This window comes from Triticum aestivum, chromosome 2A (genome assembly GCF_018294505.1).
Source record: "Triticum aestivum cultivar Chinese Spring chromosome 2A, IWGSC CS RefSeq v2.1, whole genome shotgun sequence".
In the NCBI taxonomy this organism is placed as follows: domain Eukaryota; kingdom Viridiplantae; phylum Streptophyta; class Magnoliopsida; order Poales; family Poaceae; genus Triticum; species Triticum aestivum.
In genome coordinates, this window is record NC_057797.1 from 716464380 (window position 1) to 716486812 (window position 22433).

The window sequence follows — 22433 nt, forward strand, 5'->3', positions numbered from 1 at the left end:
GTGCCACTTTCAGAGCCAACGAGGCCCGCCCCTTCTTGGGAGAAGAACGACGCATATGTACGCTTTCCAAAGGCAAAGATAGGTTCCTTGGCTACAGCATTTTGCGTCTTTTCACACTCCAAAACGTGTACTAACTCCAAATCATTCAAAAAAGAAGAAACGAATCAGGAACACCGAGTCAGAGCAGCATATATAGGGAGAAGGGAGGTAGCTACAGTAAAAAGCGTAAAAACATTGATCCCTGGACTGGACGTGAACTTTGTCTGAACATTGCTGCATGTTTATGTCTATATTACATCATGCCGGATCTCCCCGCAGCCTACCAAATGCAACCATATCCCCAGAGCTACGGCAAGATACAGAAGCAGCACAGCCCACAAAGGCCGACCTGATTGATCTATTATCGGTTCTTTACTAGTACATCAATTACAACTTACAAGTGACCCTAAGACAACAACAAGAAAAAAATGAAGCTGCGAAGTAATTTCCAAGATTATTTCTTCTAGGCTTGCACCGTTTCACCTCGTGTTTCTGGCGCTTCTAGATCTTCTGCTTGAGCACTTGGCGGAGCTGCACCTTCTGGCTCACCATCCGCGCCTCCATGAGCTTCTCCTTCAGGCTGTGCTTCTGGGACGCCCTCGGGTACTCCATGCAGCCCCTGAAGCCGCGGTTGAATTGGATGTTCATCGAGTCCGGCGAGCTCCACTGCCCCACGCTCGGCGAGCTGAGGCCGATATCCTGAACGCCGCTCTCGATGGTGGAATTGGTCCCGACCGACAGCCGCACATTCGATGATCTGCCGTTCAGTGCCTCCGTGGCATCCTTCTTGGAGACGTCGCTGTTCTTTGGGCGAGATGACTTCCAGAGCTTTGATATGGCTGATTCTTTCTTCTTGGGCTGAGTCATGGTCGTCAGGTATGCGTCCGCCAGATCATCCTTCAGCTTCTCGATCTCCCCGTACTCGAAATCGTTTCTGCTCGTCCAGGAGATGCTCCCGTCGAAGATCTTGTTGATCGACGACTGGCTTCCGTCGGGTGAACCACTTGAACCCTGCATCTCTTCATGGCTTATTGTCTCCCAGCTGCTGGCATCTCCAGCTTCGCTCTCATTGTGAGGGTTCTTATTCGAGTACGCCGCCTTGGCTGGCTTCTCCAGGAATATATCTGTCATTGGGCTGGCCTCCTGGATCTCTGATTCACATACAGTGGAGCTGTTCTTGTAGCACTGCTCGATCTCCTTAATAACAGGCTCTTCACTTGGACGCAGCTCTTCAAAAATTGAAAATATGTCTTCTGACTCTGCTGGCGGCTCATACCTGAATTCAACATCCTGTGCTCTGACTGACCTGATCGCATGTATAATGTTCTCCGCTTGTTCCACTACCGTGATGTCTCCCCTAGCAGAACTGCATCCAGCAACAAAGGCCTCAACATCCTGCTGCAGTCTGCTCAATTCTGTGTATTTGGCATCCAAAGTGAGTTTTGCATCAACAAGCTTCATCTGCACCCGTTCTTCGCGCCACACCTCAGCCATCTGCAGCATCTTCCGCTCCTCATCCACCTCCTCTCGCAGCTTCTGGATGTCATGTTTCAAGGCCTCGATCTCGGCTTTGTCTTCCTCCACCTCCCTTGCTAGCTCGTTGCACACCTCCTCGGTGAGCTCCCGAGTCTTCCTCTCCTCATCATACTCTTGCACCAGCTGGTTTGCTGACATCTTGGTCTCCTTCAGCTCATTGACGAGCTTCATGTTAATCAGCTCCAGCCGCCTCCTGTTTTTCTTCTCATGATCAAGGTTTGCCTTCATATCTTCAAGAACAGCACGCATCTTCTCATGCTCTCTACTGCGCCAAGCTGCTTTCTCCTCGGCAAGCTTCTTGAACAAGTGGTCAAGTTTCTTCTTAGTTGACCGGCGCTCGCTTTCTAGCTCACCCACTCGATCACGTGCTTGCCGGAGCTCCAACTGGAGGTTAGCAACATAGGATGCATCTTGCTGCTCATCCAGAAGATTTAGTTGGCTGGCTATCAGATAGGCATCATGCGATTCCATTCCTTTCATGTTCTCAGGCTCCCATTTTGTTGCTTTCTCCATGGCGGTAACAGGTATCATAGGTGAAGAACCATGAAACTGTACCTGCAGAATTAAATCCATCAGATCTTCCAAATAATTTTACATACCGGTACATGCAAAATAGTCGAGATTATAATTAACTTCTGAATCACCTTGTGAAGCTCTTCGCTCTTTCGCTCCAAAACAGAAATCGGGCTTGAAATCTCATTCTTAAGACTCTGGTGATGACCCAACGTATCTTGTTTAAGAAGCTGGACTTGTAGATGCCTCGGGATATGCTGACATATAGCAAATACAGCAATTATAAGTCATGAGGAGAAGAAAATTCATCAGTTTGTACACTAAAACTATTGCTACATGTGCATTCCCTGTTCCATCATTAAGCAAATCAGAAAAGTCTCCCCAAGCCCCAATCCACCCAAGAACGAGGATGATCTGCATGCATTCAAGTTACTGTTTCTCACAGTGTGGCTATTTGAAAGGGACACAAAAGGCTCCCATCATCCATGTACAACCAAAAAGGCGAACTGCTCGAGGGACATGATCAAAGACATAGAGAATCTGAAGGGGGCCAAACTATCATCACATGCAGATGCAGACCCCTCTCAAATGAGAGCATGCACAGTGAATCTAAATTCCAACCTACCCGGCTACATATACAGTGTCACGAATATTCATCTCATTTATTAACCTAAGATCCAATCACCTCAAAAATATCTGATGGGGCAAGAATAGTCTCCTCCAATGAGACGAGACAGGCAGCTATTGGCTTGCCCCGGGACAACATAGCTGAACCCAGGATGCACATGTTTGTTGCCGCACGGCACACGAGTTCAGTCCAATCATTCCGGCTAATGGGGTGCCTATACTGCCTAAACAAACGAGATTTGGACCGCAGCTATCCAATTACACCCACCAACCCATCTGCAAGATCCAAATTCCGATCCGAGCTCTTCCCACAACCCATTCCGCGAAAGGGAAATAAATGGCCGTTCACCGGCAAAGTGGCAAACACATACGGACGATGCATTTGTGGCTGCACGGGCATGGGAAGGATCCTATGTATGCCTGGGCCCCAATCTGGGATCACATGACGAGATCCGAGCGCAGGAAAAATGCAAGTGCCTTTTGGACGAGTAAATTTATGGGACAGCGATCACGGCCGTCTCCTTCCCGTGGCTGCACAGCACGGCTGCCTCCATTAAATGGAGGTGTGCTTCAGCCCGACGCATCTTTAGTTAAGACGGCCACTAGTAAATGCGTCGACGCTACAACGGGTAGCAGTGCTGCCGCCGATACTACATCGGTATGCAGCTAAAAATAGAGGAACAAAAATGTGCATAGTTCAGAAGAGAAATCGCACAGAGAATGCCCAAAATAAGTACTAAATACTAGATGAACAAAAATGTACACGGTTGAGTGGAGAAATCGCACAGAGAATGCCCTACGTATGAACAATGACCTACGTATGAACAAATTTGCAGGAGATCTCTGGCCTAGAGCTACGAATGAACAATGACCTACGAGATTTACTAGCAGACATTAGGCAAACATGAGTTTCGCTTGGTTTAAGCTAGCTAAAACACATCAAATCAGAACAAAATCTAAGAAACAGCGCAGGCCTTTTTAGTTCTGGATTTGACTAAGGCGGATTCACTGAACACGCAGCGGTTAGCTACTAATAAAGTAGTGCGGGAAACAGATGGTGGGCAAGCAAAGCAGCTCGACAAATCACACGAAGCACGAGCCTCCAATGAATGCGCGCATCACCGCCTACCTACTAGCAGGAAACGAAACGAAAACGAAAACGAAAAACCAGCCGCGCGCGCGCGCACCTCGAGCCCGACGTGGACCCTGCCCTCCGCGCCGCCGCCGTGGCCGCCGACGACCGCCTCCGGGGGCCGCAGCCGCCACACCCCGGCCGCGAGCCGCCTCACCGACACATCCCGCGCCTTCTCCCGCGGGCCGGGGCCGGGTCCAGGCCCGGCCCCCGCAGCCGCCGCCTTCTCACCGCGCCTCTCGGGCGCCCCATTGGCGACCCCCGCGTCCCACCGGAGCAGCGGCGTGGCGGGCCCGCTCCGCCGCCCGCCGCCCGACCCCGGGGCCCTGAGCGGGCGCCGGCGCAGGCGCCGCGGCGTCCGCAGCGACGGCGCCGTCGGTGCGGCCGGGGGCGCGGCGGCGGCGCGGTTCCTGGAGCTCATCTGCGGGGAGGGCTTGGCGCGCGGAGCTCCCGCGACATCGGAGAGTGAGAGAGAGAGCGAGCGAGATGGAAGCGCGGCGGCGTGCGTGGGTCAGGTCAGAGAGACGTTGGGCTGGGTTGGGGTGACAAATTGGGTCTGGGAGTGGGGAGGAGGCGTTGGGAAAAGGGGGAGGTGGGGGGGAGTAAACTAGGCAGGATTCGGCAATGGCGTGGTGTTTGGGTCTGGGGGAGCGTGGCCGCGTGGGGTGCGGGTTGGGGAAGGACGGATCTGGGCCTGGCCGCGCGGGGTGGATTCCTCGGCTCGGCTGCGTGCGCGGGCCGGGCTTGGTTGTCTGATGTGGGCGTTTTCGACTGTTTTGACGATGCCTCAGCTCGTGAGCCGTGACTCGCGCAGTGTGTGGGTACTGCACGTCTGCACGAAGATCGCCGGGATAGGCTTGTCATCTGAAGGGGCCCCGGCCAGTTGCGCCGTGGGGATGTGCGAAGGAGGCTTTTCCCACCGCTGGTCCGATGATCTGATCTACTCAGCTGTTCGTACATGGTACATTGCCCGTTTTATGTGCGTGTAAATGCTGGCACAGTATGTGGTACGGTGAAAATAGTGCGAGTACTCAGAGAATTGAATGAACAAAAGCGTGAGTGCAAGCGTCATTGTTTCTACGATGAACACAAACGTCGTTGTCTCCACAAAAGCTACATGTCAATCGCCTGAGTTTTGAATTTTAGGTCGGTCCATTTCGCTAGAAGGCGAAAACTGCTGAAGGGGAGGAAGACGCTCGCCGGAGGAAATAAAAAAGTTCGCCGGAGAAAAATTGGTCATCGCCCGGGGCTAGAGGTATGGCCGGGGCGGCGGCAAGACCAGCGATGGGGGACGGTTCAGGGGAGGACGTTGCGGCGAGGCTGTCACGGGGGCCTGGTCGGTGGTACGCAAGGTGGTCAGAGGAGCAAGATGAGCCGAAGGTTAAAGAAGACGATCTCGCTGTTGATTTAGCATTTGACGGTTCAAAATAATCGACCCACCCAAAACCAGTTTTTGGTCGATTGACTCTGGCCACGCCCCATTGTCTCAGCCAAGAGACCATCAAAAGGCGTCCCACACCAGATGTCCATAGGATTAGCATCTACGAAGCCGGACGCATCATGATCAGATCGCGGTGAACCGACCCGCCGCTCCACGTGGCTCCAAAACGGAGGGCAGCAACGGAACAGCCGCCATGTCGTCGGGCCCGTCCACACACTGCCAATCCAGTCCTCCAGATCCAAGCGAGCGGCGCACCCACCACGTCGTCTCCAGCAGCAGCAGCTCGCGTAACGTGGCCGACGCGCGCACGTGCGGCCCCGCGGGAGAGAGAGGGGGAAGGCATCCGAGGCGCGGAGCACGAGGCAAGGCGACGCAGCCGCGCCACGCCGGACGCCGGGGGCCGGGACCCGCCTGCCAGCGACGGCGCGCAGCCCCACGGGGGGAGGGCAGAAGACGACGCCGTACGTGGCCCGTGCGCCTCTGTCGCTCTCCCCGTCTGGGCGCTGTAACTTTGGCAGCGGCAGGCACCGAGCGCTGTGATTGTCTGCCAGTGGAGGGGAAAAGCGTAGATTTTGAAATTTAAACCGGTGAAAATCAGGCGGGACAAACGCAGCGACGCCACAGTGATCGGTGGTCTGCGCCCGTCGTCTAAGCCACACAGCCACTGGCACGCATACGCATATTTTTCTTCTTCCGATGGCATCGTTCACGGTGTGGCAGCAAGGGGACAGCTGGCTGTAAACAATGTCGAGCTCGGAAATACGATGTAGAGTAGTACGTGGTTTGGTCAGGGGACAGCCCAAGGGAATACGATGCAGCAGCACGTACGCTACGGATACGCAGCCGAAGGGAATACGATGTGGGTTGGTTGACGTGTACTCCCTCCGTCCGCGAATAAGTGTACATCTAGTTTTTGCTCTAAGTCAAAGTTTTAAAATTTTGACCAACTTTATAGAAAATAATAATAACATATATGACATCAAATTGATATTATGAAAGTACATTTCAAAACGAATCTAGTGATACTAATTTAGTGCCATAAATGCTTTTACTCTTTTTTAGAAAGGTGGTCAAAGTATTAAAACTTTGACTTAAGACAAAAGCTAGATGTACACTTATTCGCGGACGGAGGGAGTAGGCGATAGGGAGGAGGTAAGGTCGCCGTCGACCGTAATTTAATTACTGTGGATAATCTCGCTCGCGCCCTCTGCATGTGCGTTGTCGATGGTTTCGGTCGACGTCGCATCATTGGTGTTCGGTCGGCGTCTGCTGGTTCCCTAATCATAGGCGTAGTTGTAGATCTGGGTCAAGCCTCAGGCGGCCGTCGTCCATGCATGCTTATCTGACTGACCGGCCGAGAGCCGATCGACGTGCAGGAGCTGTTGGACCATTTCGTCTATCTATTCCTCATGTATCCACTGGAGGGGGGAACCGGGGGAACCACAGCTGGTGGAACAATCCGTTCTGTTCGAGTCGCGGCGGAGGAAGGGGATCGTCTTACGTTTTTTTTTTAGGATCGGGATCGTCTTACGTTTTTTTTTCTGGGCCTCGCCTTCTCCTTGGGCTTGGGCCTCTTTCTGGGCCTGCCAGGTTGCACCGAACAAATGCGGCGAGCCCTTTGGGTAGTTTTTTGCCTGGAGCGCGTCAGGTGGTGCATCCGCCATTTCTCAACAAAAAAAAAGGTGGTGCATCCGCCACCGTCGCTTGTGGCGTGCTGTGTGCTTCCTTTGCATTTTTACTTAAATTTTAATTTGTTAATCCCCTTTCGAGTTTTAGATGTTCTTTTCTCAGTCTTTTTTGGTCTTTACCACATTTTCCCTAGGTTTTAAAGAAAAAACATTTTTTCTTGTGAAGCGGTACTTTTTGTGACAAGCACAGTTGTGCGCGAAACATACAATTGTGCTTTCGCGTGAAGTATAAATGTGATTTTCCCAAAAAAAACACAGGTTATGCTTCCCCCAAAAGTGAAATGGTACAGGATGGGCTTCCCTAAGAAAGGGAAAAAGCATGGGTTGTGCTCTCACGCTCAAAAAACAGAAAAGCACAACTTGTGCTCCCGTTGTGCTATCGAAAAAAGGCGAAAAATAAGCTCAACAGTGATTTCGGGTTCCCTTTCTTTGGTTTTTGAACTTTTTTCCTCATATTTTTGGGGGGTTCTAATTTTTTTAACTTTTGCTTTTTCGGTTTCATTTTCATTCATTATTTTCTTGAGTTTTTTCATGAACAAAATATCAAAACCTATTAACGCGAGATTCAGTTTCGAAGATCTCGATACGAGAAATCCAACGATGAAAATGGTTCGTCATTTGGGCACACAGTTCAAGAGATAAAGCGTTTTGAGAAAACAAATCTACGTAAAAGGGGGGGGGGGGATCTCAGGTTGCGACGCAGATGCAGTGTGCCCACTTGTCAGCACCAGAGAAGGCGAAAAGTGACCTTTGCAAGGGGTAACCTTTAACTAGTGATCTCGCCCATTTATGGTGGCATTTGCTCACCGACTACATCATGGCGAAGTGCATATGGGTGTTTGTAGATAAAGATGCGACAGACACCAAATGTGACCAAATGTAATGCTTCACTTAGTTAAAGCATCTTTGTGTGGAATCAACAAGCATGCTTTTGTTTTGGGTAATGTGATTGGTATATCTATTGTCCATCACCCATTTAGTGCCTCCAAAGACATAGCCCTGCAGAAGAATTAGTTCTTCTTAACTACACACGTTTTGTTGAGTAACTTAGAAGCATTTGAATGATACATATCATTTGAGGAATAACATGTGAAGCATTTGAGTAATGCTTGGAGCGGATTTAGAATAATCAGGTAAATATGCAGAGTAATTATTTAAGGTTTTGTGCACATATTTATCTGAAAAATAATGCTCATACTCATAAGATGAAGGGTTAGCATGACTGTCCTTTGAAGACTTTGCAAGCTAGCCTTTCGCATGCCTGCAGCCATTTCAAGATTTTTGGCCAGATGCCCCTGAATCTTTTCCTCGTGGGGTGGTGCTCATCACCCTATGGGTTCAACATGACATTCACATGAGTGTTATCAATAAGCTTCTTGGTTACCCTTTTTTTTCATCGGAGGTCAATTCCTGCAGCTAGGTTCAATATACCACATGTCGAAGGCTCTATGTGTACACCTAAACCATATAGAAGATGCATAATCTTGTATACTAACAAGTCTTCAGTGAACAACGATCAATTTCTTCAGTGATGCTTAATCACACTTAGTTGTTTAGGCTTTATTTTTTTCTTAACTTAGGATTCGCTTAAGTTCTTCAGGAGGACGGGCTGGTTAGACAACACCTGTCTCGAATCATGCGGGGTAGCCAACCAAATTATGGTGGAGATAGGGGCTATTTATAGCCGAGGACGCAACCCAAGGTACTGATGTGTCCGTTGGATGAGACCCGCTCACCAATGTGTTGTTGCCAGCTGTCACAATGGTTGGAGATTTAAACTCCCAAAATTTCCTCAATGTATGATAACCTTACGACATGTTTCCTGACTCCTCAGCGAAGAAATCAAACTCACGTCTTATGAAGAATCACCTTTGACATGCAAGCTTGAAGACTTTGCCTATAAGGAGATTTCCAAGTCTTCAACTCTAAGAAAAGCTGATAATGCCGGGCGTGTTGCTAGGGAATTTTTTAGCAATGAACTTATCAAAAACAAAATTAAAATATATATACAGGAAAATGGTTGTGTGCTCCTCGGAGTACGTACTCCCGCTTCTCATATACCACATAGATGAATCTTTTATACCACTTTATTATTTTTAATATACTTCATTAGTAATTATTAGATACCCCAAAATGAGTTCCATGAAAAAATTCATGTGAGTCTACATATTTTTAAATGTTTACGTATATACTAATGTGTTTGTACGTGAAAAAAGTATATTACAAAAAGTACATCGCAGATGATATTTTTTCAACAAAACTCATATTGGGGTATCTTAGAATATTTAATGAAGTATATTGAGAATAATAAAAAGCTATAATTAATACGTATATGAGGTATATTAAGAATGGGAGTACATACTCCCAGGAGTACATAAGAGGACACACACACACACACACACACACATATAGTGATACTATTCATCATCCAGGGTGCAGAATAAGTTATTCTTCACCCGAGGTAATCTTACGATCATTTTCGAATTAAATTACATTTCGAATTCAAATAGTTACATTTTGATTGATTCACTACATAAAATTTGGCATAAGAAAATAAAATATAGGTCATAATACAAGAAAATCTACAGTTTATGTGTATTTTACACTATGTTTTTACGTTTGTAATTTTATATAACATAAAATATTTTTTACGACGATTATATATTTTCTTACGGTCTGTTTTTACGTCGGAAATAAGATAAAACTTACGGAACGTAAAATTACGGTGCATTGATGATAAAATAAAGGGGGGTGAAGAATAACTATTCATATATATATATATATATATATATATATATATATATATATATATATATATATATATAAAAGAATAATACCGCACCACATTCAACCTAGAGGTTAATGGATGGTGAATGCATGTTATATTGTATCGTGACAATCAAGTTCAATTATTTATTGTTGGAACATAAAAATAAAAATAAATGATGTGGATGGTTTTCATGTTCTTTGTTGATGTGGGAGGCTTGCATGTGATAGAAAATGGAAGTGGAAAGTTGAATGGTTACATGGGTGCTTTATGATGTGGAGGGTGTGCATGTGGTGGGAAGTAAAAAGTTGATTGATTGCATGCACTTGATGATGTGAACGGCTTGCATGTGCATTTAAATGGGAGGTTGCATGAACGAACTATGTCTATGAGTGCAAGACTGTAACATAAGTCAGATAAAGTAAAGGTGTCTCATGTTCTCGAATTCCTATCAAATGAGTCGGTCAATTTGTCTATTTTTTTCCCTCTCACCGCTATGTTTGAACAATAGGCTTGCTGGATCATGGAATTCACGATATATAATTTGAGAAACAAGAAATTTATGTAGCTCACATTCATAAGATTCAAGACCATGCACAATCTGTATTTTAGAATTGGAATTATCAAAGCATGAAAAGAATACATATTTTTTGCATATTTTTATTCAAAATATAGCAACTTGAAAGTTTAAAACAAAAAATATTAGATGTTTAGGGATTCATTGATTGGGATGATAGGAAAACCCAGGAACATGAAAAACGTAGGAACACGATGGAATGTCCACTTATATCCTATAGGGTTCTGTTTTTGCAGTGAAGTATGTTTGATTGCATCATAGGAAAGCCAAAGTGGATGCGAAGGCCCCAGCTCAAATGAGATCAGGTGAACACTAAAATTGAATATATTTTTACTTACTATTTTGTGACAAATATTGACAAAAGTTTCGAGTTTTTGCAAAGATCCATCATGGAATCACATTCCTGGAAGGCGTGGCAAAAAAATGGTACTCCGAAAATACTACTTTCGAAGCATTTTAGAGCACCGTTTTTGTTTTTTTGCCACGTGTAACATTCCAAATTTTCAATTTGAAATATTATACATAGGTCACCATATGCATATCATATTTTTATTTGCATTTTGGTTTTGTGATCCTAACAATCCTAAGCAACTCAAGGACCCACAGAGAGAGTTGGGGATTTTATTATTTTTATATTTGAATTTTCTCAAATATTGAAAAAGTGGATCACTTTGGTTTTAATTATGTTTCTCTCCAAATAATATTTCCAATATTAAAATATATGAGAGGAGATAACATGACTTCTCCAAGATAAAAGAAAATTTGGAGAAAAAAATGTTAAAATCAAATAAATAATTTTATTTAGATTTTATTGCTATTTTATTAGAATTAGAAAAATATGCATTTTAGGCCAAGAAAATGTTCACCTTATTCTAAATATTTTATTTAGACGGTGCAAATTGCTTTTGGCATTATTAGATTTTTTATATTTATTAGGATTTTTATCGGCGGAATTGTTTTTTTTAATGTGTTCGGACCGACTGGGCCGAAGCCCAGCCGGCCCAGCTCACGCGTCCCCGACCCCGAGCGGGACTCCCGCAGCCGCATGACGCAGCGGTCATGGCCGAGTCGGCCACCACCACCGCCGTCGCCCCCCTTCCCAAGTAACGCCACCCCCCCCCTTTATAAGCGCACCCGGGGCCCCCTGGAGCCACAAGTTGCCTGCACCGCCGCCCGCCCTCGCGTGCGCCGCCGCATCGCCGCTGTCGCGCCGCACCGCTCGCCGCCGACCCCGCGCCGCCCCGCAGCCACCCGCAGCCGCCCGACGCCGTCGACCATCGTCGCCGCCGCCGCAGATCTCGCCGGAGCCGCCGCCGTTGACCCCGCTTGACCGGTCGGTTTTTCTCGGTTAAACCCTGATTTTTTGTTTTCCGGTTTAATTTCTTAGATCGGTTTTCGTCGGTTTATTTTATTTAGCGGACGTTCGTCCGTTCGTTCGTTTTAACGAACGTTGTTCGCCTGTTAGGTTCAGACAGCGAACGTTCATTTGTTAGTCTTTTATTTTATTTTATTTTCGGCCAGGGACCAATTCACGATTATTTTTATCGCGGATTAGCCCCTGATCTTCAAACCCTCGCCATTTCTTAACCGTTTGTCCAAATCCAATAAAACTAACGACAAAATCTTCGTCTCGAACCCCTCTTTCTGTTTAATCAACTTGAACAAGGTTTTAACAATTTAAAATTTGGTTTCAAGCAAATTTGTATTTGAAGTTCTTTTGACTGTAGTTTTAGTTCTGTAGCTCCGATTCGATTGATTCTTTTTGCAAATCGAGGCTCTTTAGTTGAACTTTCAGTTTGGATCTTCTTATTTGAGTTTTATCTGTGCATCTTTGCTTGAATGCTTATGTATTCTATTGTTTGTTTGCGATAGAATTCCCGGAGTGCGCAGCGTGCTAATACGAGTCTATAGGTTTTGAAGATCATCAGCAAGGCAAGTAACACATTGATCATACTCTTTTCTTACTCAGTTTTTATGCATTAGATACAATCCTCAAACATTGCATGAGTAGGATCTCTTAACATGTGGGTTTTGGGAAGTAGATGATAAGGTAGAACCTATTGCCCTTTTTATTTATCAAAACCTTGGGAGTTACTTCTATGTTATGCTTATACTGTCATGCTATGCACGTAGACGTGGATTGGGTTTGAGTGTATCCATGACACATGTGAGATTGTTAATTAATGGTTAACTTAAGGTGGCTACTTAAATACACATCTGGGTGGATTGGTTGTGGGCACCTGAAGAATCCAGTGTTGTCATAGGATATCTCAGAGTACCCGTGTGATCATCCTATGGTTCGCCACCCAGGTTCAAAGGGATCATAAGATTATTCATGCTAGAAATTTCCGTGTGTAGCCACAAGCTATTATGGGCTCTAGCATAGTTGAGTAAGTTGCATGACCTCTTTCAGTGGTAGGCTAGCAGATGTAGGGGATGTAGGTTGGTACTATCTACCCGGGGTTAGAGTTAATGCTTCCGAAAGACTGTTTCTCGGTCATCCGTATCTCAAACACCATGTAGTGCGAGAAATTCAACAGAGAAGATCGAGTCTTGTGGGGAAAAGTGCGCAAAACTCTGCAGCGTGTATAAACTAATCATGGTTGGACGTGTCCCCGGTTATGGACATCTTGAGTATCTGGATCTTGGATTATCATGTTGATCTCATCACTATTAATTAATTTGGTTGGGTTATTGTCGGTGTCAAACCGGCGGATCTCGGGTAGGGGGTCCCGAACTGTGCGTCTAAGGCGGATGGTAACAGGAGGCAGGGGACACAATGTTTTACCCAGGTTTGAGCCCTCTTGATGAAGGTAAAACCCTACGTCTTGCTTGATTAATATTGATGATATGGGTAGTACAAGAGTAGATCTACCACGAGATCAGAGAGGCTAAACCCTAGAAGCTAGCCTATGGTATGATTGTATGTTGTAGTTGTTGTTGTCCTACGGACTAAAACCCTCCGGTTTATATAGACACTGGAGAGGGTTAGGGTTACACAAGGTCGATTACAAAGGATGAGATATCCATATCCATATTGCCTAGCTTGCCTTCCACGCCAAGTAGAGTCCCATCCGGACACGAGACGAAGTCTTCAATCTTGTATCTTCATAGTAAGTCCGGCTGTCCGGAGACCCCCTAATCCAGGACTCCCTCAGTAGCCCCTGAACCGGGCTTCAATGACGATGAGTCCGGCGTGTAGTATTGTCTTCGGCATTGCAAGGCGGGTTCCTTCTCCGAATACATCACAGAAGAATTTGAATACAAGGATAGTGTCCGACCCTGCAAAATAAGTTCCACAGACCACCGTAGAGAGAATAATATTTTCACAAATCTAATTTGCTGACTTGTTTTGGCAACACGACATTATGCCATGGCCCGGTGATTATTCGAACTGTGTCCTTTAACTAGCCCCGCACATAACGCGAGGCAGTTTTTTGACACGTCTTGTCAAAGCAGAGATCGTGTCCCCCTATCACGGGATTCTCATCAATACGAGCGTGGGTAACCCAACCGCGCCATCGATTACGGCGCTTGGGGGATAAGCGAGTTTTACCAGGCTAGTGGGGATGCTTAGTTTCGTCCACCCATATAAAGGGATAAGGATTTACCTTTTCATCCACGCCTTCTTCCTCCTTTGCTCATCCGTTTTCGCACACTCGAGCTCTAGCGCCCAAGTCCGCACTTCCCACCTCAACCTTCTCCAACCATGTCCGGAGCGGGAGGCAGGTGGATGGTCTCCTCCGTCACGGAGGGAGACATCAAGAAGCTGCGCGGAGCCGGATACTTAGCCGCAAATATCGCGCATCGGCTGCCCGCTGTGGGGCAGATCGTCCCTACCTCGGAACCTCACGAGAGGGTAGTTTTTCTCCACCACTTCCTCTGCGGACTGGGGTTTCCCCTCCATCCATTCGTCCGTGGTCTCATGTTCTACTATGGGCTGGACTTTCATGATCTGGCCCCGAACTTCGTCCTCAACATTTCGGCGTTCATCGTCGTGTGTGAGGCTTTCCTCCGCATCCGGCCCCACTTCGGCCTGTGGTTAAAGACTTTCAATATCAAGCCGAAGGTGGTACGAGGCCAACAAGCAGAATGCGGCGGAGCCATGGTGGGCAAGATGCCCAACGTTATATGGCTTGAAGGCTCCTTCGTGGAGACAATAAAGGGATGGCAATCGGCATGGTTCTACATCACTGAGCCACGCGACGCCAAATGGGCGGTAGCCCCCGAGTTTCAATCCGGATTCCCTACACGGCTCACTTCCTGGAAAGAGAAGGGCTTGTCATGGGATTCATCGGTGGAGCTGGATGGACTTCAGAAATGTATCCGGAGTATGGCAAGCAAGAAGCTCAAGCTTGTCAACATAATCCAGGTTATGCTCATCCGCTGGATCCTCCCGTGTCAACAACGGGATTTTAACTTGTGGGAGTTCGACCCGGCCCGGCACCAGACTCTGAGCGAGCTCTTTCATACGACGCACAAGGACGTCTGGAAGGTACTGTTCAAGGGCGCCGAGGTCCCTCCTTCTCTTGCCGAGGACCGCGGACTAAGCGCAAAGCGCCCAGCGCGTTCAGTGAGTTCAATACGTCCCGTGGGACATTTATTTCCCCTAGCTTAATCATGTGCGGGGTCTAATCCCCATGCCTTTGACAGGACTGGGTGGAGACGTCGGGGGAAATTAACTGTCCGGCCCCTTTGCCCGAAGACACTGCGGGCGCTCTCCTGACGGAGATGTTGACTCCGGCTCCTTACAAGGTGTCGGAGAAGACCAAGAAGGCCAAGGGAACCCGAAAGAGTTCCCGGCGCCAGGTGTTATCGGACTCATCGTCCGATAACTCTGCGGCACACTCCTCCCCCGAAGACGAGGAGGAAGAAGAAGATGCTCCCCCTCTAGGCAGGAGAGACAAGAAAAGGAAGGCCGTCCCAACTGGGGGGCCGAAGGGTCCAAGAAGGGAAGGACTCTCCTTCTGAACATCTCCACCGCCGCCGATGAAGACGAAGACGAGTGGTTGCCTAGGGCCAAGCCCCTGGGGAGATCGTAAGTATTCGAATACCAGAGTAACTCGTAGCATTCCTTTGTCGCACTGCTTTCCCTAACGCCGAACATGATTATGCAGGCCGCCACGAGCCAGTATCGATGTATCATCGGACGGCTCCCTGGGCTCGTCAGACATGGATAGCGATCCAGTCCCAACTGCCACCTCCCCTCATCCTGCGGACGACGCCGAGGTGTTGTCTCACGAGGCACCGGGTCGAGGGGAGACAGTCCCGGAGGCGCCTCAAGGCGGCCTCCCGGACTCCGGGAGCCGAGGGGACAAGGCCCCTGAGAGCTCTGAGTTCGGCCCTCAGCCGAACACCGCGCCGGAACCTCGAGTGGTTCCGGGCTCGGGCAGGCGGCCTCCTTCTAAGAGGGGCAAGACGCCTGTGCCGGTGACCTCTGTCCATCCAGATGCGCCGGACAATCTGCTGGAAGCACTTTGCGGCGCTTCCATCGACGAGGAGCAGCGTACTATTATGAGTGCGGTGGTCCAGAAGGTTCAGTCCGCCAAGAGCGGATTGACTGAAGCCTGTGCCAGCCTTCTAACAGGCTTTGAGGTAAGTGTTTTAAAATATAGAAGAAATATTACCGCATAGACAGCAGCCCCTGAAGCTTTGTTCGGTGTTCACAAAGAAAAGCCGAACAGAGGATCAAATAATATCGCAGGAGTCTAATATAAGCATGTCAATATGTTGTTGGTGATCGTAGCAGAAATTAAAAAATTCTACGCATCACCAAGATCAATCTATGGAGTATTCTAGCAACGAGGGGAATAGGAGTGCATCTACATACCCTTGTAGATCGCGAGCGGAAGCGTTCAAGTGAACGGGGATGATGGAGTCGTACTCGCCGTGATCCAAATCACCGATGACCAAGTGCCGAACGGACAGCACCTCCGTGTTCAACACACGTACGGTTGGGAAGATGTCTCCTCCTTCTTGATCCAACAAGGGGGGAGGAGAGGTTGATGAAGATCCAGTAGCACGACAGCGTGGTGGTGGATGCAGCAGGATCCCGGCAGGGCTTCGCCAAGCACAAGCGGGGAGGAGAGATGTTACGGAGGGAGAGGGAGGCGCCAAGAGCAAAGGTGCGGCTGCCCTCCCTCCCTTCCACTATATATAGGGGCTAGGGGGCGCATGCCCCCTTGGAGATCCCATCTAAAAGGGGGGGGGGCCTGGGGGCAACGGCCCCCTTAGGGTTTCCAACCAGGAGGGTGCATGCCCCCTCGGGTGGGCAACGGCCCCTTAGGGTTTCCAACCCTAGGCGCCTTGGGCCCTTGGGTGGGGCGCACCAGCCCATTAGGGGCTAGTTCCCACGCCACTTCATCCCATGGGGCCCTCCAGGATAGGTGGCCCCATCCGGTGGACCCCCGGGACCCTTTCGGTGGTCCCGGTACAATACCGGTGACCCCCAAAACCTTCCCGCTAGCCGAAACTGGACTCCCTATATATAAATCTTTACCTCCGGACCATTCCAGAACTCCTCGTGATGTCTGGGATCTCATCCGGGACTCCGAACAACTTTTGGGTTACTGCATACTAATATCTCTACAACCCTAGCGTCACCAAACCTTAAGTGTGTAGACCCTACGGGTTCGGGAGACACGCAGACATGACCGAGACGCCTCTCTGGTCAATAACCAACAACGGGATCTGGATACCCATGTTGGCTCCCACATGCTCCTCGATGATCTCATCGGATGAACCACGATGTCGAGGACTTAATCAATCCCGTATTCAATTCCCTTTGTCAATCGGTACGTTACTTGCCCGAGACTCGATCGTCGGTATCCCAATACCTTGTTCAATCTCGTTACCGGCAAGTCACTTTACTCGTACCATAATGCATGATCCCGTGACCAACCCCTTGGTCACATTGAGCTCATTATGATGATGCATTACCGAGTGGGCCCAGAGATACCTCTCCGTCATACGGAGTGACAAATCCCAGTCTCAATTCGTGCCAACCCAACAGACACTTTCGGAGATACCTGTAATGTACTTTTATAGTCACCCAGTTACGTTGTGACGTTTGGCACACCCAAGGCACTCCTACGGTATCCGGGAGTTGCACAATCTCATGGTCTAAGGAAATGATACTTGACATTTAGAAAAGCTACAGCAAACGAACTACACGATCTTTGAGCTAAGCTTAGGATTGGGTCTTGTCCATCACATCATTCTCCTAATGATGTGATCCCGTTATCAATGACATCTAATGTCCATAGTCAGGAAACCATGAATATCCTTTGATCAACGAGCTAGTCAACTAGAGGCTCACTAGGGACGTGTTGTGGTCTATGTATTCACACATGTATTACGATTTCCGGATAATACAATTATAGCATGAATAATAGACAATTATCATGAACAAGGAAATATAATAATCATTTTATTATTTCCTCTAGGGCATATTTCCAACAGTCTCCCACTTGCACTAGAGTCAATCATCTAGTTACATTGTGATGAATCGAACACCCATGGAATTCTGGTGTTGATCATGTTTTGCTCTAGGGAGAGGTTTAGTCAACGGATCTGCTACATTCAGGTCCGTATGTACTTTAGAAATTTCTATGTCTCCATTTTGAACACTTTCACGAATGGAGTTGAAGCGACACTTGATATGCCTGGTCTTCCTGTGAAACCTGGGCTCCTTGGCAAGGGCAATAGCTCCAGTGTTGTCACAAAAGAGAGTCATCGGCCCCGACGCATTGGGTATGACTCCTAGGTCGGTGATGAACTCCTTCACCCAGATTGATTCTTGTGCTGCCTCTAAGGCTGCCATGTATTCTGCTTCACATGTACATCCCGCCACAACGCTTTGCTTGCAACTGCACCAGCTTACTGCCCCACCATTCAAAATATACACGTATCCGGTTTGTGACTTAGAGTCATCCAGATCTGTGTCGAAGCTAGCGTCGACGTAACCCTTTACGACGAGCTCTTTGCCACCTCCATAAACGAGAAACATATCCTTGGTCCTTTTCAGGTACTTCAGGATGTTTTTGACCGCTGTCCAGTGTTCCTTGCCGGGATTACTTTGGTACCTACCTACCAAACTTACGGCAAGGTTTACATCAGGTCTGGTACATAGCATGGCATACATAGTAGACCCTATGGCTGAGGCATAGGGGATGACACACATCTCTTCTATATCTTCTGCCGTGGTCGGGCATTGAGCCATGCTCAATCGCACACCTTGCAATACAGGCAAGAACCCCTTCTTGGACTGATCCATATTGAACTTCTTCAATATCTTGTCAAGGTACATACTTTGTGAAAGACCGATGAGGCGTCTCGATCTATCTCTATAGGTCTTGATGCCTAATATATAAGCAGCTTCTCCAAGGTCCTTCATTGAAAAACACTTGCTCAAATAGGCCTTTATGCTTTCCAAGAATTCTATATCATTTCCCATCAACAGTATGTCATCCACATATAATATGAGAAATGCTACAGAGCTCCCACTCACTTTCTTGTAAACGCAGGCTTCTCCATAAGTCTGCATAAACCCAAACGCTTTGATCATCTCATGAAAGCGAATGTTCCAACTCCGAGATGCTTGCACCAGCCCATAGATTGAGCGTTGGAGCTTGCACACCTTGTTAGCATTCTTAGGGTCGACAAAACCTTCCGGCTTCATCATATACAATTCTTCCTTAAGAAAGCCGTTAAGGAATGCCGTTTTGACGTCCATTTGCCATATCTCATAATCATAGAATGCGGCAATTGCTAACATGATTCGTACGGACTTCAGCTTCGCTACAGGTGAGAAAGTCTCATCGTAGTCAACCCCTTGAACTTGTCGATAACCCTTAGCGACAAGTCGAGCCTTATAGATGGTCACATTACCATCCGCGTCTGTCTTCTTCTTAAAGATCCATTTATTTTCTATGGCTCGCCGATCTTCAGGCAAGTCAGTCAAAGTCCATACTTTGTTTTCATACATGGATTCTATCTCGGATTTCATGGCTTCTAGCCATTTGTCGGAATCTGGGCCCGCCATCGCTTCTTCATAGTTCGAAGGTTCACCGTTGTCTAACAACATGATTTCCAAGACAGGGTTGCCGTACCACTCTGGTGCGGAACGTGTACTTGTGGACCTACGAAGTTCAGTAGGAGCTTGATCCGAAGTATCTTGATCATCATCATTAACTTCCTCTCTAATCGGTGCAGGCACCACAGGAACATTTTCCTGAGCTGCGCTACTCTCTGCTTCAAGAGGCAGTACTTCATCAAGCTCTACTTTCCTCCCACTTACTTCTTTCGAGAGAAACTCCTTCTCTAGAAAGGATCCATTCTTGGCAACGAAGATCTTGCCTTCGGATCTGAGGTAGAAGGTATACCCAATGGTTTCCTTAGGGTATCCTATGAAGACGCATTTTTCCGACTTGGGTTCGAGCTTTTCAGGTTGAAGTTTCTTGACATAAGCATCGCATCCCCAAACTTTTAGAAACGACAGCTTAGGTTTCTTCCCAAACCATAATTCATACGGTGTCGTCTCAACGGATTTCGACGGATCCCTATTTAAAGTGAATGCGGCAGTCTCTAAAGCATAGCCCCAAAATGATAGCGGTAAATCGGTAAGAGACATCATAGATCACACCATATCTAATAGAGTGCGATTACGACGTTCGGACACACCATTACGCTGAGGTGTTCCAGGCGGCATGAGTTGTGAAACTATTCCACATTTTCTTAAGTGTGTGCAAATTCGTGACTCAAGTATTCTCCCCCACGATCTGATCGCAAGAACTTGATTTTCCTGTCACGTTTATTCTCAACCTCACTCTGAAATTCCTTGAGGGTGAGAACATAACGATAGCCACCGCGAGGCTCAACACTCATTGGACCACACACATCAGTATGTATGATTTCGAATAAGTTGGTTGCTCGCTCCATTGTTCCTGAGAACGGAGTCTTGGTCATTTTACCCATGAGGCATGGTTCGCACATGTCAAATGATTCGTAATCAAGAGACTCTAAAAGTCCATTTGCATGGAGCTTCTTCATGTGTTTGACACCTATGTGACCAAGGCGGTAGTGCCACAAGTATGTGGGACTATCATTATCAACCTTACATCTTTTGGTATTCACACTATGAATATGTGTAGCATTACGCTCGAGGTTCATTAAGAATAAACCATTCACCATCGGAGCATGACCATAAAACATATCTCTCATATAAATAGAACAACCATTATTCTCGGATTTAAATGAGTAGCCATCTCGAATTAAACGAGATCCTGATACAATGTTCATGCTCAAAGCTGGCACTAAATAACAATTATTGAGATTTAAAACTAATCCCGTAGGTAAATGTAGAGGTAGCGTGCCGACGGCGATCACATCGACCTTGGAACCATTCCCGACGCGCATCGTCACCTCGTCCTTCGCCAGTCTCCGTGTATTCCGCAGCTCCTGCTTTGAGTTACAAATGTGAGGAACCGCACCAGTATCAAATACCCAGGAGCTACTACGAGTACTGGTAAGGTACACATCAATTACATGTATATCACATATACCTTTCGTGATGCCGGCCTTCTTGTCCGCTAAGTATTTGGGGCAGTTCCGCTTCTAGTGACCACTTCCCTTGCAATAAAAACACTCAGTCTCGGGCTTGGGTCCATTCTTTGGCTTCTTCCCGGCAGCTTGCTTACCGGGCGCGGCAACTCCCTTGCCGTCCTTGTTGAAGTTCTTCTTACCCTTGCCTTTCTTGAACTTAGTGGTTTTATTCACCATCAACATTTGATGTTCCTTTTTGACTTCTACCTCTGCTAATTTCAGCATTGCAAATACTTCAGGAATGGTCTTTTCCATCCCCTGCATATTGAAGTTCATCACAAAGCTCTTGTAGCTCGGTGGAAGCGACTGAAGGATTCTGTCAATGACCGCGTCATCCGGGAGATTAACTCCCAGCTGAGTCAAGCGGTTATGCAACCCAAATATTTTGAGTATGTGCTCACTGACAGAACTATTTTCCTCCATCTTACAGTTGAAGAACTTGTCGGAGACTTCATATCTCTCAACCCGGGCATGAGCTTGAAAAACCATTTTCAGCTCTTCGAACATCTCATATGCTCCGTGTCTCTCAAAATGCTTTTGGAGCCCCGGTTCTAAGCTGTAAAGCATGGCGCACTAAACGAGGGAGTAATCATCAGCACGTGTCTGCCAAGTGTTCATAATGTCTTGGTTCTGTGGGACGGGTGCGTCACCTAGCGGTGCTTCTAGGACATAATCTTTCTTGGCAGCTATGAGGATGATCCTCAGGTTCTGGACCCAGTCCGTATAGTTGCTACCATCGTCTTTCATCTTGGTTTTCTCTAGGAACGCGTTGAAGTTGAGGATAACGTGGGCCATTTGATCTACAAGACATATTGTAAAGATTTTAGACTAAGTTCATGATAATTAAGTTCATCTAATTAAATTATTAAATGAACTCCCACTCAGATAGACATCCCTCCAGTCATCTAAGTATAACATGATCCGAGTTAACTAGGCTGTGTCCGATCATCACGTGAGACGGACTAGTCAACATCGGTGAACATCTTCATGTTGATCGTATCTTCTATACGACTCATGCTCTACCTTTCGGTCTTCTGTGTTCCAAGGCCATGTCTGTACATGCTAGGCTCGTCAAGTCAACCTAAGTGTATTGCGTGTGTAAATCTGTCCTACACCCGTTGTATTCGAACGTTAGAATCTATCACACCCGATCATCACGTGGTGCTTCGAAACAACGAACCTTCGCAACGGTGCACAGTTAGGGGGAACACTTGTTGGGGAACGTAGCATAAATTCAAAATTTTCCTATGTGTCACCAAGATCTATCTATGGAGTCATCTAGCAACGAGGGAGGAGTGCATCTACATACCCTTGTAGATCGCACGCGGAAGCGTTCAAGAGAACGGGGTTGATGGAGTCGTACTCGTCGTGATCCAAATCACCGATGATCCTAGCGCCGAACGGACGGCACCTCCGCGTTCAACACACGTATGGAGCAGCGACGTCTCCTCCTTCTTGATCCAGCAAGGGGGAAGGAGAGGTTGATGGAGATCCAGCAGCACGACGGCGTG

The 22433-nt window shown here is 47.4% G+C and overlaps 1 protein-coding gene across 2 annotated transcripts; it reads right to left on the reverse strand.

The window, feature by feature from the left end:
* Positions 1 to 247: 247 nt before the first annotated feature.
* Positions 248 to 4429, reverse strand: LOC123190492 (myosin-3). Of its 2 annotated transcripts, none has more exons than XM_044603144.1 (3): positions 3903 to 4429; positions 2220 to 2345; positions 248 to 2124 (listed from the first exon to the last, which is right to left on the reverse strand). In XM_044603144.1, exons 1-3 carry the CDS (start codon positions 4266 to 4268, stop codon positions 541 to 543), a joined length of 2076 nt encoding a protein of 691 aa, XP_044459079.1. In that variant the 5' UTR covers positions 4269 to 4429; the 3' UTR covers positions 248 to 540. The 2 variants fall into 2 exon arrangements, with proteins under 2 accessions (XP_044459079.1, XP_044459078.1); XM_044603143.1 differs by having other exon boundaries at positions 248 to 2130; positions 3903 to 4427.
* Between the last annotated feature and the right edge of the window lie 18004 nt (positions 4430 to 22433).

Coding starts and splice junctions, on each gene's coding strand:
- LOC123190492 (XM_044603143.1), bottom strand. CDS start 4,268: ATGAGCTCCAGGAACCGCGCCGCCGCCGCGCCCCCGGCCGCACCGACG. Junction 2,346..3,902: donor GGGTCCACGTCGGGCTCGAG/GTGCGCGCGCGC, acceptor GCTATATGTCAG/CATATCCCGAGGCATCTACA. Junction 2,131..2,219: donor AGAGCGAAGAGCTTCACAAG/GTGATTCAGAAG, acceptor TTAATTCTGCAG/GTACAGTTTCATGGTTCTTC.